Raw genomic sequence first — 17,153 nt, 5'->3', positions numbered from 1 at the left:
TGAATGTCACTCAATTACATAATCTGGAACCGTTTGACCACAACGATATTTTTATAACTAAGTGCCAAAAGAGATTCAAAAGATATCGAGAACCACTAAATTTAGGTAGCATCTCGTAAGGAGAGGAGTACGTTTTCTCTCCAAAAGAAAAAGAGAGTTGTAATTATATCTTTCGAAATAATATAAGTCTCCTCGTATGAAACCTTTCGTAACCCGAATGGCGTAAAGCGAATAAGTAATTATCATGAAAAAATTTTTTTTCGCAAAAGTGAAAATTTTTTTTTGAATTTCTTTCGATTAGCTTTTCAGAAAACAAATGTATGTAGATCTTTTGTAAAAGCGAAATGGCGTAAAACAATCTTTCGAAAAGCGGAGGATACCTGTATATCATTTTCTTCTTGCTCTTATGAAATTAATGAAAATTCGATTTGAATCTACGAAACTCGCGCTATGAGAGGGTCGAGGTACTACTGCCATCGGGGTGAAACGGACAGGCACGAACTAACGACGAAGCCGTATCGATCATATTAAGGGATGTTTTTACAATAATTCCTCCCCAGCGCAACGGTGGCTCGTGCTCGTATAGGTGCTCGCACACGAACGCGTCCGCAAGTCGCGATAGATCGCTAGGTAGCCGGGTAGGTAGGTAGCCGCCATGTCTAATTATGTCGCATTGATTTTGTCATTAGCCACCCCACGTCGACCGTCGGCGGCTCGGGCACGACGTCAGGGCAAAAAGCACTTCCTACAATGCCCGAGCGGAGCCTCGAGGCCACGTTCTTCTTTTCGATCTTGAGGCGCGAGTGTATCCGTCGAAAGGTATCGGGAATCCGGTTGCAAGGTCAAAACCGACCCGTAAACGAAGTCGAAGTCGAGAAACGCGCACCGACGCTCGCGAAAGATCCGGGAACGCTTCCGCTGTACGATAACGTTTCGATCTGGCATTTAAAAGAAAATTTTGCATCGCGTTGGCGGCACAGAGTTGATCGCATCAAGTCTCTTTACGGGGAATGTTAAACCTTAAGGTAAATTGTTACACGCTACAGTTAGTGTTATGTTATGGTCTGCGTCTCCGTATAGCGCTGAAGGGGGTATTTCCCTTGATGGTCTATCCTCTTATTTAAGCTACCGAAGCGCACGCAACAACGCTGCGTGGACGTTCTCTGACGTACGCGGGTCAAGTGTCGCCGGGAAGTTAAATGAGATCGTTATGGAACTCGTCTCGACGTTAACAAACGAGTCGGTTGCAGATTTCGCATCATCTCGCGCCGCATCCCCGCAATCTACTTCCTACATATGAGACGAGAATCTTGCTTCTTCACTTTTTCTTCTCAACTTGAAAATATTCTCCTAACAATACTGGTTATTTCACAAGAAAAACATATTATAATTAAAAGAAGTATATATCTAACAGACAACAAAACAAGCTCTACAGAATTAAAGATATCGATTACGATTAAGTAAAGTGAGACTTAAATGCATTATGCAAACATAATTCTCGTAAAAAAATTGATTTAATAAGTTCGCAATCAGTAGAATTATATTAGTCATTTTAATTGTATATTACTCTGAACGTGTATTTATAATAACCAGTATTTCAAGGTGAGATAAAAGAGGATGAATTAACGTGAAACGAATGACGCATAGCTCGGAGAATGACCATATCTGTTACTCTCGCTAATAATCAATGTTCTCTCGTGCGGCATCGGGAACGGGCAGATGTAAAAGAAAAAGAAGGATCGGTGAAACGTGATCTAGTAATATACGGCCTGAATCGATCGGGCAAGATTAACAGCGAAATTTTGACGGTGCGGCATCCCGGATCCTCGTTACGCCGAAAAAGCGAGCCGCCGCGCCGCCGTGAATCGGACTTCTCTCTCACGGTTGGCTTAATTGCGGATCCCCCACACGCTAACGGGGTTAATTGGCGGATTCGTGTCTGGACCGGATGCCTGTGCGCGGACGACGAAAATTCGATGAAATCTAATAATCGGTGACCGCCAACGAGAGCGGGCGAGCGAGTGAGAGCATGAAAAAGGGGGGAGGGAGAGAGTTGGGGAAGCGGGCCCCCGGTGTACGTGCGTGCGCGTGCGTGTTACGAGCAAGTTTCTCACGGTGCATTGGGAGGAAATTATAAGGGAATGGGTTAAACCCTGGGTTACCCCCGCGGGGAGAGGGAGAGTCGAACGGGTGGGAGGGTGCGGGAGAGAGAGAGAGAGAGAGGAGCGAGAGAAGAACCCGGTGCGAAAAGAGCGACGGAGAGACCCCGCGAGGAAGACGAGGCTGCTCTCGCCCTAGTGGGGTGGGGGGAGGAGGAAAATCATACTTAATTGATATCACAAAGAGGCCCTCCTCGCGCTCAGCACCTAACCCAACCCTAACTTCATAATCGCCGGCTCCACCGTCGGATTAAACGCCGCTCGGAACCATGTTGCACGTAAATTACGCGCGCGCTCGGCTCGCTTGCCTTCGTGCGCGCTCTGCCCTTCACTTATTGCCGTTGTCTTCGAGCGAGAGAGGGCCCGCGCACCGCTCTCTCCCATCCATCGGTTCTTCTGCTGCCCTTCAGTCTTTTTGCCTGTGCAACATTCTCTCTACCTTTCCTTCTACTCATCCTCTCTTTATCTTTCTCTCTCTCTCTTTCTCTCCCGCTCATGAACGAATATCGTCTCGCGTAGCGGATTCCTTCGGGCAATCAAAATAATATCGATTAATCGGCGCTTATCAGATAGCGCGAAGACGCGTTGGCCCCCGACAGGCTGTAGCAGCGAGCGCGAAGCATGAAGCACGAAATGTCGATAAGGAGAAGAGGAGAACTCTTGTATCGCGCGGAATTACGAGTCATCCGGCTAGGAGAGAGTGCGAGTTGTTTCGAATTTCCCCCATACTCGACCGCGATTATCGTTCACCGGTGAATAATTCCTAATTGGGAAAATTTGTTCCTCCGAGCGATGTGAGGAAACGTTCGTTGAACATTACGAAGAGCGCGAGTTCTCTCGGCATTATATCCACCTCCGTAGTTATTTCTATAATTCCATAATGTATTAGTCCATATCTCCGTTAAAAACGGAGATAATTATTGATCGCGTGTTACTGGGCAAGCTTACGGCGAAACTCGGCGTTTTGCATCGTGACGAGTTTACACGCAATCGCATTACTCAGGACTGCGCGTTACAGAACGATCGATACTTCTATTACGAAATCACGGGAGGAGCGATTGGTAAATAAAACCGTTATTCGCATTTCTCCCGTTCGCACTATCGTGACGAGATATACGCGGCGGGCAATTTACATAAATGCGAACTGCAGTGCAACGAATGGGACACTTTTGAGCGTTTTTTAATCATAAATCGGCGCGTCTGTTTCCTTCCTCCTCTCCGCGACGATGGGGCTTTTGATCGGCGCGCGATCGAAGACACTACGACACCGGCGCGCGGGGTGCAACTATAATTATTTCTCGCCGGCATTTGCATACAAGCCACGGAGCGCATACGCATGCGATTCGCGGCGCGGCAATAGCGTATGTTTCCGCGCGGCTTCGTATGCGTCAGCCGAACGTGGTCGTTGTCCGTGGATAGTTCTTATCAAGCTCGCGGCCCGCGTATATTAAGTAGAAAGCCGTCCGGCCACGTAATAACAATAATAAGAGAAATACGGCCCCAGTTAATTGTACCGCGAAGCCGCAGTGCGTTGTACTTGGCAATTGATGCAATCTAATGCACCGTGCAGCATATAGTGTCTCGATGATCCTTTTTAAAAAGTAAGATGACTATACTTAAAAAAATGACTGTGAATTACTATACATGTATAATAGATATACTATGTAGTATATATTGTACATTATGTTCTTTTTAACAATTGACAGAATCTTCGTAATGCGGATTAATGATGAAAGGGTATCGTATTGAGGTGTAATGTGCTCTAGTAATGCGCCTGTTTATTTTGCGCGCGTCGTTTTTTTTTTAGCACGCGAAAGCCTGCGGTCTCGATTTGCGCGACGCGGAATTTCGACGACTTCCGGTTTCGGTATCAGCCCGAACAATGCATCCCCACACGTCGAGCCGTGTCGAAACCCGCAAGGAAAAAAATAAGGAACCGCCGGCCCGCCGTCTTACCCCCTCGCCACCCTTCCGAGGACACCCTCTTACCGCGGCACGCAAACTCGCCTGAGAAATAAACAGGCACGGTATTCAATAAATAACGAGACGCGTACGAGATAATTGAGAGGCCATAATTGCGCGCATCTTGCGTATTTCGTGCCGAATAAACGCGGCCGGGTTCGCCATGTGGGCCCCGTATAGGGACCACGGATGCCTCCTACCTCCGTCCGAAGGGATACAAAGGGACCTTCGAGCGAAACACCGCGACAAACAAAAGGGCACGGTGCGTCGACTCCGCGGTCGCTCCTTCGCCGAACATTTAACTCCCATCATCGAAGGCTCCTTCCCTCCGCCGAATCGTCCTCGCTCTCCTCCCTCTGCCTCTCCCGATCCCACCGCGTGCCCTCCGCCGTCTTTCTTCCCGCTGCGTTATGTCATGCGCTTCCCTTTTCCACTATTGAACACTCATCAGCCACCTGTGATCGTCCTCGACTTTCTCCAAAGTTATAATTACGTCGGGCTTCGGGGTGTATCGCTTCGCTGGTGCACTTGTAGATCCATCGGTGTGCGCATTTTTAGCTTGTCCCAATTGTTTCGTGAAATATTTATTAACTTGATACCGTTTCTCTATCTCGAGCGATTTGTCAAATTTTAAAAGATTATCACTGCATTATCACTGCATTATCACAAATCATTCAGACGCATTAAGCGGAATAAAAATGTTAATGTTATGTAACATAGAAAATAAGTTCACCCTGCCTACAATTATTTTCTTCGTTACAAATAAAAAGAATATAATTAAGTCTTATTAAATCTCATTGGATTTGTAACGATTCAGATTTAATTAAAAGATATTTATAAATTAAGAAATGTGTGTGTTTGCAAGTTTATCTAATTAATACGATAAAAAAATAACGCAGTTTTGAAATAAGACAATTATACTCGTGTATATCCGTTATCCTGAAAAGAATCGTGAATAATTTTTTGAGCGTCCAGAGATTTCTAGCTTACATACAAACGGGAATCATGACGCTGCAATATAAGAAAGCCGTCGAAACTTGGCGCTCTACCCTCGGAACGATCGCGGCCATGAATCGCCGCGTTAGAATGGTCGGGAGACAATTAAGATGCTATCGTTTAATTAGGGCCGGGCCCTGCGAAAACAAAGCCGTTCGACGCCATACGCCTCTAACGTCGACGCGTCGACGCCGCTAGCTCGTCCTTCCGTTCTTCCTAGCATTACCGAAATGCGTGATAAATTGACTAGAAATAGGCGAGTCGAGGCAGGTGATGTCAGATTGGCAGATGTTCTCCGTTTGTCCCGATGCCCTTTGTTACCCTTATTCTTCTCTCCGTACCTCGTACCTCCACTCGGAATATGTGATAACGTATCAATATCGTTTATACAGATGATACCGTACTGAATCGTCAGATTGTCACATTAAATAAATACCAACACTTTTAATTCTGAGAACTCTCGGAAAAAGAGATCTTGACTAATTCCGTGCATCCTAGAAGGGAAAGCAAGAATCGGAACAGAAGACGATTGAATAGGGTTGACTAGATGTTGGACTAGATACAAAATAATATAATATATTGAAACATAATTTTTATGTTAATTCATGACAATAAAATCGCAACAGTTCTTCGCATCTATAACGTTGAAAGCTGAATTCAGCTAAACTTGTATCGCAATGTTCAAGCAGAGCGTTACATATTTACGGGAATACGGCATTTTGCTCCTCCTCGTTTAGCACCGATCCAGTATAGGCTACGCAATTATATTCCTCGACGTGTACGATTTTGCTTTAATGAGCGCCGTCGACGAGGCACCCGTTTTATCGGGATCGCGGAACGTCTCTCGAACGCGCGGCACGTGATTGGGCACCGTGCAAAGGAGGATTCGCCTAGGAGGATTGGCGGTATCGATCGATGATAATCCGAGGGAACGATCGCGGCCAGCGTACCTCACGCATTATAAAAGCGGTATCGTTCGAGAAAGAGATGCCGGGGGATACGGTGACTAGATTATGGCGTTTGCACCGCGGAATTATAACTGTGGCGATGGCGCGGTTCGATGGGAAGAGAGAAAGAGAAAGAGAGAGGAGTAGAAGGAAGAGTGAAGCGGGAGGGAGCGTACAGGGTGAAGGGGGAACCGTGTAATGCCGCGTATACACGTATGTACCATAATGTCCGGCGATACCGCCCGCGGCCGACGGGCGTGAGGGGGGGAGAGCGATCGGGAAAGAGAGAGACAGCGAGGAAGAGGGACGGGATCGGTTTCAGGCTTCTCTTCCGCAGGATGGGATATACCACTCTCTCTCGACGGATCGCGTCACGCCGTTCCACACCCCCGCGTACACACGCACGCGAGCCAAGCGCATAAATCCCGCGTTACACCCACCCGGCGCTCATCTTTAATCCGTTAGATTCCGTGAATGCTTGCGGCCGGCCTCCACCTCACGACGTTGATTCGAGACCGCGATCCCGCGTAATTGGGATTAGATTATTAGAGTCTTGGCTTCGCCCTCGCCTTCTCGCTCGCGGCAGGAATTCGCATCATCGCGCACGTTTCGCTGGAAACGTGGATTATGCTCCCGTGAGCGTGTTTATCCCCCTCCCTTCCTTGCGATAATCAAAGCGACCGGCGCATCTCGTTTTGGGTGACGCGCCACGCCGCGGCAGGACGCGTCTAATCCTTCTCACACGGTTCTCGTTAGCTCTCTCTGCCTAACCCGGAATTGCGACGCGTGTGTATTCCCCATCCGCTTTCGCAGTTGTAATGTGTCGATTTGCGTAATTTGAAATCGGATTATCTCAACGGTGCGTGAAGTAAGGCCGCGTTATTGCCTGATGTGCGTTGAATCGTAAGAATCCTATCCTGGGAATCTCCTATCTCTAAAGTTTTAATTCCGTTCTTTTCCCTAAACAGAGGCAACAAATTTTTAAGAATCTGAAATCTTTAAAAGTGCCATCTTTAGCGAACTTCAAATGTAAGATTTTTTAAATTGCTAAAGTACACTCGATTTAACCTAACGGAGCAAAGTACAGAAAAGAGGTCATTAAATTCCTGGCAATGATATCGAAATGTACAAATTATTAAAATGTATATTCATTTAAGTTTCCTTTCAACATTGTAATGCACTAATATTAAGCAGCCTGTGAGCATACAATTTGATCATATTTTTAACGATCTTTTTTTTTAAACTGATACAAGAGATAATTTACGCGAAAAGTAGTAAAATTTATATCTGATATAAGAAAAGACAAGTATTGTATCGGAAAGAGCGAGAGGAGAATTTAGTGAGATTCTAGTCATTCTTGAGCAGACAATGGTTTGTCAGTGTGCTACGAATTTTTAACCGTTGATAAAGAAGGAAGAAACACGCGTAGAAGAGAAGAAGGATCCTTAATCCGAGGGTATACAGGCGAGTATTCATAGCGACGACTCGCCGTCGTCGCTGTGCTTCTTTTTCGTTTTTCGTTCTCGTATTGCTCGAACAGGAACATTGATATTTCATCGATAGATAAGCTCGGCCGATCGATCGCAAACACAGCTGGGTTCACTTCAGGTAATCCGAACACAACGCGAGCCGTTGTGTTACCGCGACGGTTCTCCGTCGCGGCTTTGTGTACCTTGTGTAACCGCCGTCTTCTCCGGGCGATCCTCTGCACACGCAGCTTGCTGCACTTCTGCGTATTTCGCTATCTTTCGGCCGTCCTCGGAAATGTTGACTCTGTTTAACCGGATTAGACTGGACGACTTCTAAATGTCCCGCCTGCGAATTCATTCCGTCACGAGCGAGCGAACAAGTCTTATCCGACTGGATAGCATTCGGAGTACTTTTAAAGTCGAATTATAGTCGGAATTTCTAATAACTGTGAAAAACGCTTATATACGAAAACTATGAAATTATTGTCAGTATTAAACGTCAGTTAAAATAATCGATCTTTATTTGGATTTTTGCAGGTACGACCTGGGCTTGCGTCGGGGTAGCTAGTGAACCGTCCCTTCGTGAGGAGGAATATAAGACGGGGAGGCAGTCGGCGTGGAAGCGGGCGAATCCGCACGGAAGAAGAGTCCGTGGAGGAAGTCCGGAGAACGCAGGCGCAGACGCCGTAGGTGATGTGAGGCTGGCGCCCGCCTCACGTCTGGGGTGATGCCCTCCAGTGAGCCTCATCCCCCGTACCACCTTCAGCACCACAACATTCCTCCCTCGCATCTACAGCAGCACACGCCGAGCGCGATCGAGCATCACTTCTTGCAGCTGGTGGCGGCCCATCATCAGCAACAGCAACAGCGACAGCAGCAACACGGCGGACCCTTCCAAAATTCCACGTACACGCAGCAGAAGCAGGAGATGAGCCCGGAGGAGGAGGGGGGCCGAGTGGGTGGGTCCCCCCCTGCGGCTGGGGCTGCACTTCATCAGCCCCATCATCCCCGCACGGCTAGTCCACCTTCGGGCACAGAACCCTGCACCCGCGACGCGATACCAACACCCACACCTATCGCTGACACCACCACCACAGCCACCACGACTATGACGATGCAGTCGCAGAGTCAGCAGCAAAAGGGTCCCAGCCCGAGTCCGAGCCCGACGGGTGGTGACGTAGAGAAATTCGACGGTAAAATCGTCTACAACCCGGACGGCTCAGCCTATATCATCGAAGGCGAGAGCGAACTCAGCGAGGACGACTCTCTGCCCGACGGTTGTATTGTAGATGGGCGCGGTGTATCGGTTCCTCACTCCTTAGTTTTCCCACAAATCGCGAGCGCGTATTATGTATCGCGGTTATACGCGCATCAGGCCTACCAGCAGCAGCAGCAACAGCAACAACAGCGCTCGGCGACCCAACAGCACAATCCCGATCTTCCCGTGATGCACAGTTATCGGGTGATCAGTTACAGGAGCGCGGAGGGTAGTAAACAGCCCCCTCCGGCGCCCACAGCACCGCCGCCGCCTGCCGCGTCAGTACCCGTCAAACCTATCCTAATGTGTTTCATATGCAAGCTCAGTTTTGGCTACGCGAAAAGTTTCGTCGCGCACGCCCAGGGCGAGCATCAACTTACCCTAATGGAAGACGAACGACAGATACTCTCTCACTCGACGGCGTCGGCCATTATACAGGCCGTGGGTAGAGGAAAACAGCCGCTTGTTAGTTTTCTAGAACCTGTCACGAGCTCGACTTGCACCCAGGCGTCGCCCACGCAGATACAAGCTCAACAACAACAGCAACAACGTAGCGAATCCAACGAACACGAGACAACGCCGACCACAACGAGCACTCCGGCGAGCACACCCGGCGTACCTAGCAGTCCCCAGCAGCAGCAACAATCGCAACAGACGCAACAGCAACGACCATCGCCAAACACTCCCACCACGCCCACGTCACACTCGAGTCACCCTCTCACGTACAATCATCAACAACAACAGCAGCAGCATCCGTGGACCGGCGCGCAAGTGAGCGCCGCGTCCTGGGCCAAAGCTCCAGACGCCATGCATTACAGTTCACCACCACCGCCTACTTCATCCACCAAAGGATCTCCATCTTCGTACGCCGCTCTCACTCAGGCCCCACCGAACTTTCTAACCGGCACCACGATAGGTGTCTGTCCGGAGCACATGCAAGGTAGACCAAGCGGAGTGGAGTGTCCGAAATGCGAACTCATATTGACGAGCAGTCGGCTTGCCGGTCCTGGCGGAGCGCTCGCTGGAATACATAGTCGAAATTCTTGCAAAACCTTGAAATGTCCGAAGTGCAACTGGCATTACAAATATCAAGAGACTCTCGAAATACACATGAAGGAAAAACATCCGGAGAGCGAAACATCCTGTTTTTATTGCAATGCAGGTCAACCTCATCCCAGGTTAGCGCGCGGCGAAACGTATACCTGTGGCTACAAACCGTACAGGTGCGAAGTGTGCAATTACTCCACCACGACGAAGGGCAATCTCAGCATACATATGCAAAGCGACAAGCATCTGAACAACATGCAAGAACTGCAGCAGGGAGGCGGGGGTGGCTCCGGTACCAGCAATCCCTCCTCGTCTCAGGACGCGCCAATGCCGACGCGGAGTCCCCACCATCAGCAGAATCACAGCCCACACCGGGCCGTACAAAGTGGCAATCAGAGCAAACCGAAGCTCTCGTTTCGCTGCGACATATGCAACTACGAGACAAACGTCGCGCGCAACTTGAGGATACACATGACGAGTGAGAAGCATACGCACAACTCGATGGTGCTGCATCAGAACATTAAACACATGCAAACCCTGTCCGCGTTGTCCCACCATCAACAGGCGCAACACCATCATCAACAACAACAGCAACAGCAACTCGAGCATTTGCTCCACTTAGGCGGCCTGGACAAACCGCAACCCACGGAAGCGGCATTGGCCGACTTAGCTTACAATCAAGCGGTATTGATGACAATGATGACCGGCGGTCAAATGCCGCAGTTTCCGCCAGAACTCATAGGCTCCATAGCAAGCGCGGCTGCCATGAGCAATCTTGGCGGTGACGTTGGACTTTCGCCGGACAGCATGGAGCCGCCACCGGAACCCGCGGATCAGGATCCTAACCATCTGTATCAGTGCTGCATCTGCAACAATTTTGCGACTGATTCGCTCGAGGCCCTGAGCCATCATCTAGCCGTGGACAGAACGAGAACCCGCGAGGGTGACATACTCGCAGTGGCGAACGCGCACTTCGTCTGCAAACTCTGTACCTACAAAACCAACCTGAAGGCAAATTTCCAGTTGCATTGCAAGACTGACAAGCATTTGCAGCGGCTGCAGCATATGAACCACGTGAAAGAGGGTGGCCCGCGTAACGAATGGAAGCTCAAGTATTTAGCGTCACCCACGAGCGCGGCGCAATTGCGCTGCCACGCGTGCGATTACTACACCAATAGTGCTCATAAATTGGCCCTACACGCCGCCTTGCCAAGACACGAAGCTGCATCTCTTCTGCTCCGTCATCTGCTTGAAGCGAGCAGCAACATCCAAACCCCCGGAAAATGGTATCACTGCGTGATATGCGGATTTAGCGCCCGGCACCGATTGCCGCTTTTGCAACACGTGAGATCATTGCGGCACCTTCACATGGAACAGATACACCACATTCATAGGAGAAGCACCCTCTCGGGGAACGAATCCCCGCACGCGGATATCAGCGTCATGTTTCAGGTGACGAGTGATCCCGATGTGCCATCCACGCAACAGCCCAGCCCGACCACGCCAACGACACCCAACGCTACGAGCACCAACAATGGTGAGTGTCTACATCGCAAATATGATAACTATTATTTGCCGTCGCTACGAAATATTAATGTCGTTTACATAATTATCGTTAACGCCCGTTAACGATAATTACTTCCCTTTTTACGCTAAAAATATTTTATTCGTTAAAGACAATATTTAACTAAACGCGTTTTACGATAGAATATGTTTTATGTTTTGCCAGTGACATTCATTAATATGTCAGAATTATAAAGAACAATTAATGCTTAATGGTAATGTATAAAAACTCCAAAAACAAATAAAGAAATAGCCAGGCGCAGTAATTAGTACCAAATATATTATATTATTAAATAGGCAACTTAAATGATACTATATTCATGGACGTTTCGACCCTTTTTTTATGGGGGGCGAATATAGCACCATTGTAATTAATTTATCTGTTTGATAATATAATATATCATTATTTGTTTTTTTTTTATTTATTTATTTAAAAGAGCCTCCATACATTTTCATTGTACTAAAACTCGTACATTAAGAAAGTTATATAACGGTGCAAAGTGTGTCAACGTTCAAACAACTTGGTTTCTCTGAAAAAGAAAAAGGCTTTGGTCTGTAATCACGAATACGTCGCGTTTTTCACTTCCTCGTCATTCACAAAAAGTGAATTCCTTTAATCGCTTTTTTTCTGCGTGAGACAGCTGTCGCTGTACTGAAAGAACATTGTGGTATTTTTCGATCACTCGACCTATGGTCGTACCTTTTTTTTTTCAAGCTTGTTATTCGTTACAAACTTGCTATTCTCTCTCCGACAGTTTAATATATTTTATAAATGATAAATCAAATAAAGATGTCAGTTGCGAATTTATTACACAACATCTACTTGAGTAACATGTCCGAAAAGTGTCAAGCTACATCCGAAAGTAAATTTCAAAAAGGTAATCAGGTTTCGTGACGACGAACGCAATTCCTTTTACGGTGAATTTCTTTTATGTCGGGCTGCGCCTTATACTAACGAAGAAACCTCGCGACTGCGCCCTTTAATGAATTCACTGGTCTCATTATTTTATTATCTCACAATTAGCCGGCGATGACGGTAATTTTGCATGGCATATGGCCGTGGCGTGTGCCGCCGCCACCACCACGGCGCGGCGCGCACAATACCGCGTATTATTATATATCGACGGGCTGTACTTACATAAATATACGAGTGGAGAGAAGGCAGGAGCGCGAAGTGAAACCAGCAGCACGCGTTTTGCTCCGTGCGCGCTGCGACGTCGCAACTGACGCCGCACATTGCAAGTGTGCTTTCGGACAATACCGCACGATGCGTGCATGGCATGGTGGCTGTCCTCCTTTCGTTCTTTTTTTCTTTTTTTTTCATTTGCTTTTCTGTATTTTTTTCTTTCTCGTCTTTCTCTCTCTGTACTCTTTTTTTTTTTTGTAGGAAACCACCATCGGTAGTTCGATGTCGCTACCAATCTGTAATTTGGCATTATTATTGTTGCAAGACCGGCACGCGAGAGCATCTGCGACGCGTGCAGACACATCGGCGTTCCTCTTCGCGGACGCGCCGCGTCGACAGAAAAACTTTCTCTCTCCGCGAGCGACGACACCGCGAGCGCGTTACGCGCGCTCGCTTGCGTAAATCCTTCCGCTCGCACTCGCGCGCCGAAAGGATCGGCGCGTGTAATTTGCGCCGGTATAATTCTTCCGCGGATCGATTTGCGGGCGCGGGAGGAGCGCGCGATTCTTGAACAAGTCTAATCAATATAATAGCGCCGCTAAAGAACGTTCCGAAGACACACAGGCGCACGCCGCCGCCTCGGCCGTACGTGACACTGAAACGCGAACTTTTCGTTGTGTGGCACTGTCATAGTTTACCGGTAGTATCTATAATTTACTTTCTCCCGTGTGGCGTTTCGAGTTAATGTCTCGAGGAACGAATCGCCGCGAAATGGATGGCCGTCTCGCGCGCGCGCGGTCGTCCGGCTCTGAATACATAATGCCGAAGTTTAATATCGCGCCGGTCGGATTGAAGAAACAAATTTATTGTGGCAAATCTCTCGGCGATCGTAGGAACGTAAATAATCTATAGTATGCCGATAGTTACCTCGCGTGAATCGTAATTGCGAAATTTTCTACGGTATACCTGGAAATGCTATAAACAAGTTAGCCCTAAAATTTTTCTCGTCACTTCCCGCGCGGACAAGTTGCTGATTATATACCACGCGTATGAAAATTTTTTAATTAATCTTTTATCGCCGTCAAGTTCGATATACGCCACGATGAATAAATATCGATTGCAGCAAACAGGTTTAGTAATTTTAAAACACGGCCGACGTTCGTAAATATTACTAATAAACGGATCATAAATTTTCTTCTCTTTTTCTGTGTATATCCATGTTGTTTTAATTTCATACTGGGACATTTTGGTCGTAAAACTATTATGTATCGATCAATGAACACCAGTCAATAAAAGACTGACAAATTATAATGTAATTTACAATTTCAGAATGTATTTTACATATTTTATTTTATGTATCAACATACTTGCATGAAGCATGTATGTGTGTATGCTATTTATAAAACTAAAGAATAGTACAGTTAAATAAATTTTAATAACTGCTTTGTTTTTTTTTCACAAGGATGACATTTCATAGCCATAATAATTTATTTTGCTTAAATCAGCATTATGGTTCTTGCTTAATTAATCCTAAAACAAATTCTTTTTTTTTATCTACTTTCAGAGCGACGAGAGGAAGGTAGTGATTGCGGTAGTGAAGTGAAACAGGAACCGGACAACGATCCAGAACCGGAAGCCGAGGCCGAGAATGACCAAGAAGAAATTACGTGCCTATACTGTACGTATCAGCCGACGTCGCGGGAAGAATTACGACAGCATTTGCAAGTGGCTCACGTTCAAGATATTGAGGAGAAAACTGAAACGGTGAAGGAAGAGCCGGCGACGGAATTGTTATGCCCGTTGTGCCAAGATAGTTTCAAGGAACGTCCCGCCCTGGAAAAGCACGTGATGCAAATTCACTCCGTTAATACCGACGGTCTGCAAAGGCTACTGTTATTGGTGGATCAGAGCCACTGGCTAAACAATAATCGGAATACCTCGACGCCGGCTGTAACGACCGTAACGACGCCGACGTCGCCCACGACAACGACGAAGACCCACCAGGAAGAAGAGATGAGTGAACGAGGTGATAGTGACGAGATCGAGTTAGCCAGGTGTAACAAGTGCGACCGAGTTTGGCGTTCGATTGAAGAATTTCGGCAACATCATTGTCGGGAAGCTCATCCGACCGCCACGCCTACCTTGGCGGTTAGCGAGAAACATGTTTATAAATATCGGTGCGTACAGTGTAGTCTCGCGTTCAAAACCTTAGAGAAACTTCAACAACACTCGCAGTATCACGCTATTAGAGATGCAACTAAATGTGCCCTGTGCGGACGGTCTTTTCGTTCAGTTCAAGCGCTTCAGAGACATCTGGAATCTGTCCACGAACTCCACGAAGACGAGATGGCTCAGTATAAACAGAGCTTGCTCCACGCGCATCCCCTTCTTCAGGCAATAACGGAAGAAACGTTGAAGAGACAGGCCGGTCTGGCAAGCGAGCTGCATGTGGAAGATGACGCTGCTAGAGGTGACGAGGAGGAAAGTGATGCCAGTGATTCGTCTCCATTGCAGAAGGAACAACGACTGCTAGAGGATTATCTAAACAGTCAAACGATCGCTGAGGATTCCTATCAAGATCCGAGTCGAAAATTCAAGTGTCACCGATGCAAGGTAGCTTTCACGCGTCAAAGCTATCTGACTGGCCACAACAAGACTTTGCTGCATCGTAAAGGTGAAAAAATGTCTTATCCCATGGAAAAATATTTAGATCCTAATAGACCATATAAATGCGACGTTTGTAAAGAGAGCTTCACGCAGAAGAACATCCTTCTGGTACATTACAACAGCGTAAGTCATTTACATAAATTGAAACGAGCAATGCAGGAGCAAGGCAATAACAACACATTGATCTCGGTGGTACCTCCAGCTAGCCCGACTGAATCGCCCGATTCTCAGCAAGATCAAGACAAGAAACCGTACAAATGCAATATCTGTAAAGTCGCTTACAGCCAAGGCAGCACTTTGGACATCCATATGAGAAGTGTTCTTCATCAAACGCGTGCCAGTAAACTGCAAGATCTTGCAGCCAGTGGCCAGTTAGATCTCGGTCGACCATTGATTGAACAACCACCGCTAAGTCCGAATAGTCCACCTGCCAACACAAACACGGGCAATACAGGAGGAATGGCTTCCTGTTCGCGCTGCAATAGTGTGTTCGTCAATCAGGATCAGCTCGCGGCACATCAGCAGCTATGCAATATTTTGAATAACCCGGCATTGGCATTATTTCAACAATTTGCTGCATCACAGCAATTAGCTTCATCCGCGCCGTCTAAGACGCCACCTCCTACATCTACGACACCAGGGCCGCAACACATGCAATCAGCTACGCAACATTCGCAGACGACGCAGGATATTCTCTCCCAGCCACGACACAAGACCTCGCAGATGTATAAGCATCTATTAGAAAGTTTTGGCTTCGATCTTGTCATGCAGTTCAATGAGAATCACCAAAGACGACAGCGCAAAGAGGAAGAAGCCGCCGCCGCCCTTCAAGCGCAGCAAGAGCAACAAAAGCAGGAACAACAGAAGCAAGCTCTCGCAGCTCAAGCCATGCAGGAAAAAGAAGAAGAAACCGAAGAAACTCATATGGATGACGATGTGATACCCGAACTTACGCGGAGCACCTGTCAACACTGCAACAAAGAATTCAGCAGCGTTTGGGTTCTGAAGGCACATTGTGAGGAGGTTCATCGCGACCTCGTACCGCGCGAATTTCTCGAGAAGTACGCTCAACAGTTCAAGTGCGAGTACGAAAAGAAAAGTGTCGTGGTGACTGTTGCGACGTCTTCGTCAACTACCACGGCGCCAAGAAGTTCTACGCCCGCCGCCGCACAACCTCAAGATCTCAGTGCTGATAAAGAATCTCGTGAAAAGGAGAAGGAAGAAAATGCCGAGAACAAAGAATGTATTAGCCGAACACCAGAAGCTACATCTACCACTCCAGCGACCACCCCGGCGTTGAGCAACACGCCAGTTTCGAGTACAGATTCAACGACGCCGACTGTGCTATCTACCAATCCGCATCATATTCCACAACAGTCGCAACAGCAGCAGCAGCAGCAGCAACAATTACAGCAACAACAACAGCAGCAACAGCAGCAGCAACAACAGCAAGCTCAACTTTCATTTGCGCAACAAATGACCGAAATGCAAGCTGCTCTAAATGCTGCAATGGCTGCATCGCAATTGCAACAGTTACAACAATATCCAGGATTGATGATGGGAATGATGGGATTACCATTGGGATTAAACGTGCCCGCTTTAGCTGCCATGAATCTGCAACCACCTCTAGTGCCAATGATGCTACCGCCACCACCGTATGATGGTGCCACTACTGGTGCATATCCACCGATTAACCAAGCAGATCTTCTTGCCAAGCAGCATCTTGCCCTTCAACAGCAGCAAGCGGCGGCGGCGGCAGCGGTAAGTAAAACGCCTGTGTCACAATTTTAACTTAATTTATTTTTTTATTATCTATTTACTCATTGATAAAAACGAGCTTTTGATAAGAAATGCAAATGAAATTATAAGAATATCGAACGTGACAGAAATAATACAAAATAGTGTTGATATGTAAATAACATATTAATAGCCAATAATCACGGTGAGAGATAAAATCAA

At 47.3% G+C, this 17,153-nt stretch overlaps 1 protein-coding gene across 3 annotated transcripts in view; it reads left to right on the top strand.

The window, feature by feature from the left end:
- LOC112456284 (zinc finger homeobox protein 3) overlaps positions 1–17,153 on the top strand; it is a 136,489-nt gene that overhangs the window by 37,351 nt on the left and 81,985 nt on the right. For all 3 annotated transcript variants that reach the window (XM_025018713.1, XM_025018714.1, XM_025018716.1), the window contains exons 2-3: positions 8,071–11,375; positions 14,092–16,955. In XM_025018713.1, the coding sequence (XP_024874481.1) occupies positions 8,261–11,375; positions 14,092–16,955 (5,979 nt within the window). In that variant the 5' untranslated portion in view covers positions 8,071–8,260. The remainder of the gene's footprint in view (positions 1–8,070; positions 11,376–14,091; positions 16,956–17,153) is intronic.

Source organism: Temnothorax curvispinosus, unplaced genomic scaffold (genome assembly GCF_003070985.1).
Source record: "Temnothorax curvispinosus isolate PA1 unplaced genomic scaffold, ASM307098v1 QBEX01006737.1, whole genome shotgun sequence".
NCBI classification, from domain to species: domain Eukaryota; kingdom Metazoa; phylum Arthropoda; class Insecta; order Hymenoptera; family Formicidae; genus Temnothorax; species Temnothorax curvispinosus.
Note: the sequence above shows the minus strand (reverse complement) of the source record. Positions and strands in the feature narration are given on the sequence as shown.